This window comes from Merops nubicus, unplaced genomic scaffold (assembly GCF_000691845.1).
Source record: "Merops nubicus isolate BGI_N331 unplaced genomic scaffold, ASM69184v1 Scaffold53050, whole genome shotgun sequence".
NCBI classification, from domain to species: domain Eukaryota; kingdom Metazoa; phylum Chordata; class Aves; order Coraciiformes; family Meropidae; genus Merops; species Merops nubicus.
Window position 1 is genome coordinate 1 of NW_008585895.1, and position 8,339 is coordinate 8,339.

At 39.4% G+C, this 8,339-nt stretch overlaps 1 protein-coding gene across 1 annotated transcript; it reads left to right on the plus strand.

The window, feature by feature from the left end:
- Nucleotides 1-419: 419 nt before the first annotated feature.
- SDF2L1 (stromal cell-derived factor 2-like 1) lies at nt 420-3,279 on the plus strand (the record flags this gene model as incomplete). Its single annotated transcript, XM_008948460.1, has 2 exons — nt 420-616; nt 2,605-3,279. Coding segments are annotated over 2 exons (476 nt in total), but the record flags the coding sequence as incomplete, so codon positions are not given.
- Between the last annotated feature and the right edge of the window lie 5,060 nt (nt 3,280-8,339).

An 8,339-nucleotide genomic window follows, 5' to 3' on the forward strand; every position in this document is an offset into this window, starting at 1 on the left:
TGTGACAGGGGTGCTTTGCCCTCATCCCTGGGGTGAGCCCTGTTCTGTATATGGGGCTGCAGCAGTTCCTCCCCTGTGTCTGTTGTGGAAATGAGGGTGCTGCTTTGTCTGGGGACACAAAACCTGGTAATATTTTTGAGAAAGGCAAGATGATGTCAATAGTATCCATCAGAGATCAGATTTTCTTCTCGTGTCTTGACAGTTTACTTCTATTAATATATGCTGTGTTTAACTTCTTCAATCTGAAAGATTATTTGGTACTTGCATTCCCATTGCAGTCAGTAAACAAACTGTGAGAATTAAACATCTCTTAAACATGAAGGCATGGGAACTTTCAAGCAAATTTATTTACTTCTTTCAGGACTTTTTGAACTGGGGAAGTGGGTTAAGTCTCCTGCTATTGAATTCTATTTTAACAGGAAGTGGGCAACAGTCAGTGACAGGGGTCGAAGCTTCAGATGATGCTAACAGTTACTGGCGCATTCGTGGGAAGAGTGATGGCAGTTGCCAGCGTGGGACACCGGTGAAATGTGGACAAGCTATACGGCTGACCCACGTCAACACAGGAAAAAACTTACACACTCATCACTTCCCATCACCACTCTCCAATAACCAAGTGAGTTGTTTTAAATCTTGAGCTTTTGTATAAGCAGTGCCGTGCTATTGGCAATAGTCTCTCCATTTTCTCATGTTTTTGAAGAATCAGGCTCAGGTACCAGCTGCTAGAAATAGTATGTATATGTATATCCAGAGTTCAAGTATATACAGTTTTGCATCTTGGAATAATGTATTTAAGTTCTTGACACAGGTGAAATTTAATATGTAACATTATCAGTGCTTCAGAGTAGTTTTTAAAAAAATGTACTTCTTTTTTATTCTACACCTTCACTACTGGGAAGACTGTTCTGAAGTGTTTAGCTCTTTCATGGTGCAGGAGAATGGGCACCTCCCTCAACATTGTGAAGACTGCTTTAGAGCAAGGCAACTAATCGTAACACCAGGCGTTCCTATATCCAAGTTCCTTGGTGATCCAATGTGTTAGTCTCAGTCATCTTCTCCCTATGCCTATATTAGTTAATTATTCTTATTGATCTATCCTCCTTCCACAGGAGAGTGAGTCTGCTATCACTATCATATGTATGTATAATTTGGTACATATCTAGGAGAATGTAATTTCAAACTGTAATTAAGGCCCAGTCTTGTCCTTGAACAAATGCTTCTCCAAGACTGAAAATCTCTCTTAAATAATGCAAACTTGTTGGAACTTTGTCATTAGTGGCCATTTTAGTCTTTCTTCAGGCTATGTGGCTATGGTGTTACCTTTGAAGTTGGAAGAACTTCCTGTTTGTAAAAAAGGTCTGTCTTTCACCATGAGTAAAGTGGCTTAAACAATAAGGTTAATTTTTTTTTGTAGGATGTTCAGATCATTTGGTTCTTAAAACAAAACAAGTGGTGGAAAAATAGCATTTCAGAAGAATCATTTAAAGAACAAATTGACTATAGAACATCCAGTTTTCATTTGTTGGTTTAGACCGTTTGTATAACATTGTCGTTGATGTAAAAAGGTTCAGCAACTGTCATTGTGTGTCTTTGGTTTTGCTGTGTGTTTGCACAGTATCTGAGCGAAAGGAAGGTTTGCAAGACTCCCCAGAGAGGGACAGGACTGTGACTTGTGACAATATTGAAATATGATGTAGTTATGAACACAAACTTTTATTTTGTATTCTTAACAGAAGTTGGATTTTCAATTAGTATGTTGTCTTTTACACTTTTAGACTACTTAAACTTGAATTCATGTCACCCTAAGACTTCAGGGTGCTAGGTTCTACTTTCAAGTTGTTCATCACTTTTAGATATCCTGTTTTTAAGAATTAAAGCCTGTTTGGAGTCCTAAATAGCAGGACTTAGAGCTTAGCCTATGCAGTTTCTGGAAATGCTTGGAATTTTTTTTCTCTTTGTGTATAGTGAAATCTAATCTCTAACTTGTTTTAGCAGGAATTAATTTGCTTTGATGCTCTTCTTTATTTTGTTAAAGAGCTATTCAGTTATCTGTCTGAAGAAGGGATGTAAACCAGAATAGCTCTTGACCCAATTGTAAGCTTGGTATCATTAAGTAAAAAAGGAATATGATTACTGAATAAGCTAAACTGTTGGGATGTTGTAATAACACATGGTGAAAAAACTGTTGCAATGGTTACTGTGACGATTAACTGTGATTTGCATACTACAAAACTAAATGTCTACAGTTAGAAAGATTTTTCTGAGTGGGAGAAGATTTGCATCAGCACTAGTGTTCTTTGGAGATTTTTCTCAGGACTGTTCTGATCTCTATGCTTCAGATCTTTCATTTCTTTTGTGATGTATGTTGGGGTTTTCTGGCAGTTTTTACTCGCATTGGAGTTTGTTGGCACTTTGTGTTCAGATTGTAGTGGTAGAAAGTTACTGCTTCTGGATGTGATAACTGTTGAGAGCAGTGCAACGACAGTTTTTATTTCCTCTCCATCCTTGCCTTTAAACTGTGCTGACTTTGTGGTTGCTATTTTTGTGTGTGTATTGGAGGTGTTTCCTTACATTTTCACTTCAGGAAGTTTGTGTCTCTAACAGGAAGTAAGTGCCTTTGGTGATGATGGCGAAGGAGATGACCTCGATATATGGACTGTGCAGTGCAGTGGGACTTACTGGGAGCGGGAGGCTGCGGTGCGCTTCAGGCACGTAGGAACGGAGGTGTTCCTTTCAATCACAGGGGAGCAGTATGGCCATCCCATTAGAGGCCAACGGGAAGTTCATGGCATGCCTACTGCTAACCACCACAACTATTGGAAAGCAATGGAGGGAGTCTTCATCAAACCCAGTGTGGACTCTGCAAAACATGATGAGCTCTGAATTGACAGAGGATCCAAAATGCTTCGTCGACTCCAGTGTTCGGAGATGCTAATTCTTGGTCTCTTATAAATCTTGCCTTGCCTAAGTGACTGACTTTCTGTATTACTGAAGGGCATTAGTTCATTCTAGGAATGGAGCACTTTTGTGAGGAATGGCATCTGCCAGGTTCAGCATTTGAAATTTATTTGGTGAAATCCATTCTGAATTTTCAAGCTTAATTGGTGAAAGTAGTTCATACATCTGTTAGTTTTCATTGCCATTTGTTTTGCTTGTTACTTTTTCTTGAATTCGAAGGAAATGGAAAAACTGAAGCAATATATTTCTGTAGTCCCGGGTATAATAAAACTTCATATTTTGTAATCTTTTTCCAATTATAATTAAATACTTGGAAACTGATTTATACTTCTTAGTGAGACAATATTGTTAATGAGGAGATGGAATAAGTTAAAAAAGGGGGAAATAGTTCTCAAATATGGCATCTTTTGACTGGCTTATAGTCAGCTATTCAGCCTTCCTGGAAAAAAAAAAGGTGATCCATTTGAAAATTGCTTCCAATGTCTTTCATGAGTTTCCTTGTGTGCTGTATCAGAAGAGTTGAAAGTACTGTGTATGTTGGAATAAGAAGACAAAGTTTTAATTTATTTGCCTCCTTCAAGAAGTCCAGGCTTTTTGGTGATACTGCTAATTGTCAAATGGTAAGACTGCTCTGCTCGATGAACTGGTGCAGGAAACCACTGTTTGTTTAATTAGAATTTTATAAAATCCTGTGTGGTGCAATGGAAAAGTTGGATTTGGTTTGTGTTGTACTTGCACATCACTCTGCAAGATCGGTGTGAGAGTCCAGATGAATAGTGGGGCATACACTCATGTGGGCTTTTTTTGTGTGAATCCTGAAGAAGAGGAAAAAAGAATCTTAGGCAGTGGTTTGCTCCTGGATTTTTGACAGATTGGTGTGCTCTGGAGTGCTAACAAAGAATCTGCATTGAACAAGTTAAGAATTTCTGTGTTCCTTTCCCTCTGCAAAGAGAAAAAAGCTAATTCTTGAATGTGTGCATTACTGAAAATACTGATTAAAAATCTAAGTACCATACATTTTCTACTTGCTTTAAAAAGAAAAGCTCACAAAACGAGTGTGAAAAGTCAGAAAATTCAGCTCTCCTTGTCTCCATGTGTAAACAGTTTACTGATTATGGTCTAAATTACTCAGTCAGGTGAAGAACTGATTTACTGCTTTTACAGCTCTGGTCAGGTGCTGCAGTGTTAGGGGCAGTGTTGTGTTGCAAAGGTACAACAGACAGTTGTAGTTAAGCTTTGTAACTCTGCCTGTTGGTGCGTGCTGCCTACGTGGTGATGCACACAGTTGTGCTGTACAGGTTAACTTCATGTTGTAGTTAAGGGTTTACTACTAGTGAAGATCCTTCATACCCTATGGAATGAGGAACCTCTGTAACAGCTCTTTTCTGTACTGGATTATTTTTCTTTGAAGAAAAAGGTAAGACTTTTTCTATGAAGCTTGGTTGGTTGTAGGTATCTAAGGACTGTGGGCATGTTGGAGAGTAAATGGACTAGCTTTTGCTCTGGTGTTAGAAGTGAACTTCTATGTGATGAATGTTTCAGGTAAACTGATACTCCTGCTTAATTGTTATTGGAGTTGTAGCTAAAAAAGGTGACTTAAAAGAAACTGAACCTTCTGCATAAACAAGCTGACTTTTCCTGTCCTTTATTAAAAAGGAGGGCTTTTCTTTTGAAGTTGGTGTATGAGTAAACACAAAAAAGAGTGGTAGCATTTAGCAGGAGGAAGAAATAAATTTGGCAACAAGTTCTGTGTCACTATGAGCTAAATGCTTTATGCCTGACCCATATGGGGTTGGTGTTTGTGCACCTGTGGAGTACTGAGTTGGCTGAGAAGAGGGCTAGAGTTGTTTAGCTTTTCCTGGTCTGTGTGCCAGGCACTATCCTGACCCAATGTTAATCTCTGCCTGGGTGTTTCTGTCCCTAACAAAGGTATTTGTCAGATTTATTATGCTTGGGTGGAATCTCATTGGACCATCCTCTTTCTCTTCTGGATTTGAACTAAGCTGGTTTAGTGAGACTAAGAAATAAATAACTTTTAGCTCTTATTCCTTACTTTTTAATACAAGGATTGAAAACATTTGTAACTATTGTGACTAAAGAACAAAGCTTCCCCACACACATGTATCCATGAATACCTTACTTTAAGACATATTCAACAATATTCCTGTGAACTGAGTTTTCTTCACTTTTGATTCTGACCAAAGAGTAAAAGTCACTTGGCCTTAATATTTTACTTGTGCATGTTTCTCAATAGATCTTTTTTTTTTAATTATTCACTATAAAAGTTGAGCTGAAGGACTCTTAAATAAGGCTAGTTGAAGTACATCTTACCTTGGAAAGGTATAGTCTAGTACTAAAATAACTATTGGTACTCATAATGTGCTAAAAAAGTCATAAGTTACTGTAGGAAGTGCAAAAGCTTATAGCAGTGGAAAATGATGGCTTGTACTCACATGCTTTCTGTGTAACTTACAGATTTACAGGACTGGAATTAGTATCTGTTTAATGTCATATTTTCTGCTTTAAACTGAAATACTGAGACTTCAGAATCTGATTCGGGTGCTTATTTGCTTTGGCTGCTTAAAGTTATTTTTTTTCAGTCTTTCCCCCACAGCTGAGAACTAGAGACTTGGAGAACTGCAGTTTTTATATTGTTTGATGTTTTGTTGCTTGTCTTCTATACGACTTTTATCATCTGCCTAAAGATGACTGGACTAGATAAAACATGAAATACTGAGAGATGCAAAATGAATCTGAGAACACTGTTTTGCATCTTTATTTTAAGGTGATAAACTAAATTTTGTAATGCCTCTTGTCATAATTCTCTATATACTTCAAGATTAAGTGAAAACTATTTGTTTTGGTTTCTGATGCTAGCAGAAAATAATTCTTTCAAATAACTGACAGGTGCTTTCCAATTTCTTGCTCACTATTATTAGAAGAACTCTTTGAGAAGATGTGCCAGTGTTGTTAGTCTTTATAAACTGAAAGAGCTTTGGGAAAGGGATCCTTATGTAGAGTTGTGGTCAGTGGGAATAATTGCTAAAGACAGTTTACCTATTTTAAATGCTCTACTTTGAAAAAAAAAAAAAAATCTGTCAAATACTCATTTTACACATTTATATATATCTAGTTCAGTGTAAAATTACAAAGTTCCTTAAATTTTATTAATTTTGTGTTAATTTTGGAGGCAAGCGTCTGTCTACAAACATTTGAACTCTTAATTTCCTGAAGCTTTATAAAGCTCTGTATAACTGCTTAGCACATGAACACTTGCCACGCATTTTGACTTTTCAGTATGAACAAGAACTGGGTTTAATACTTTGAAAGTGCTAGGAGGGATGTACTGCTCATTAATTCTCTGTTCTGAATGTCAAGGCTGAAGACAAACCAATGTTTTAATTTTGTTTATTATGACTGGGAATACTAACTGGGTTGATCTGTTCTTAAGTTGAATTAGCGTATGTTTTTAAAAATCAAAACAAAATTGCAATCAAATCAAAACAAAATTGCAATCAAAACAGCCCTGTGGCAGCGATGCTTGCTCAGCAGTGTGTTTAAGCCTGCTAGTTTTGCTGAATCCTCGTTCTCCCATGCCTCTCTTCTCCAGCACTGGAGCACTACCTGTCCCTGCAGATGCACCACATTTTGTACCTGCACTAGACAGAGCCAGAACCTTAGAAGTATCTCCTTCCAGCAGCAGCATTGCTCTAGGTGCCTGACCCCCACTTGGCATGCTTGCTGGCTTTTGGTTAGGTTCCTTGCTGGCAGCTGGGAAACTGGCCAAGAGCCTGCAAGAGGTCTGTGTATGCAGGGTGCTATGGTGCTGCCTGCCCTTCTTCACTGGTTTTGAGTTCTTGTCTGTGTGCTTTTGACTTTGCAGTTCTCTCTTCAAAGACATCTTCTGGTAATCCAGCTCTGGGCAACCATTCAAATAGATTTGATAATTAAATGCCTCATAACATGGTTTCATCATCTGCCTTTCAGGAACCCTTGTGTTTGGGCTTACAGGACAGCACCTTAGGTGGTGTTGTCATTAAGCTTTTTAAGGAAACAGAAAAAGAAAGTTACCCTTAAGCAGGAATACTGGGAGCTAAGGAAGTGCTTTCTTGATCCTACCCTGTGGGGTAGGAAGCACAAGGGATGGTTTGCTTCCTCTAGAAGGAATAAAATGTTAGACCTTACCAACCTGGAGTTGCATTGGAAACACAAGCTAATTCAAACTTACCTTAGGGTATGCAGTGTTAATTATGTCAAGTCACAAACAGTAGGGTCCTAAGGTTATTTTAAGTAATTAGGATAAAATATTTACTTCCTTCTCACTCCCAGTGACATTATAAGCATCTCAGTGCTCCCATGTCTGTACATACTTCAGCTGGAGGGCCCTGAGTATTTATACCTAATCACTTATTGAGGCTGCCCGAAGAGAGATTGTGCAGTCTCCTTCTCTGGAGACTTTCAAAACCCACCTGGATGTGTTCCTGTGTACCCTGCCCCAAGTGAGCCTGCTTTGGTGGGAAGGCTGGATGAGATGACCTCCAGAGGTCCCTTCCAGCCCCTACCATTCTGTGATTGTGATTCTGGTATTGTACTAATTATAAATTAGAATGAAGTTCACAGTGTTCATCCTCCTCTGACAGCTCTGATCCTGATTCAAGCCGCTGTGTTGTGAGGAATTCAGCTGTCTTCAGTCCTTTGGGAAAATGGTGTCCTGCTTCATTAGGGTTAGAAGTGTTAGACATCTCAAGGGTGCTGAACCTTCGTGAAACACATTACAAATTAATCAGAATATGCACAAGCTATAAAGCTGCCTAATGAGTTCCTATATGTTTTTTTTAAACTATAAAAATAATGTACAAGTGCTGGCTTTGCATGTCTGAAGGACTGTCAAGTTTGAACTCGGACCTAAGGCTCTTTGCTGGATCTTCATGATGGTCAGGTATTTATTTGTTTCAGTTTCATTTTCTGAGTGTACTGAGTAGTAGTAGAGGTGTGTGCTGTGCTGAAAATTGAAGTCTCTGAGGTCAGTCTAGTGTGACTTAAACCACAGCTAAACATAAACCAAACGGGTACCCGATGTCATGTTTCTCCTGCTGATGTCTTCTTGGCTCCGATTCCATGTGCCTGCCCGCCGGAGGCTGGAAGGTTCGGGCTGACTGGGAGCACCTTCCCTGGTTTGCAGGTGCCCCACGGGGAGCCCTTGTCACTGGTGGGGGCGTGTTCTGCTCGCTGAAATCCGGTGGCTGCTCCGTCCTGCTCGGGAAACGGCCCGTGGGGTGATCTGTATGACAACTCGGGAGGCGCAGACCGGAGCAGGCCCGGCCTGAGGAAGAAGAGGGACGCGTCCTTCTGCTTACCTGCGTCCCGGAGCCCGAAGCGGC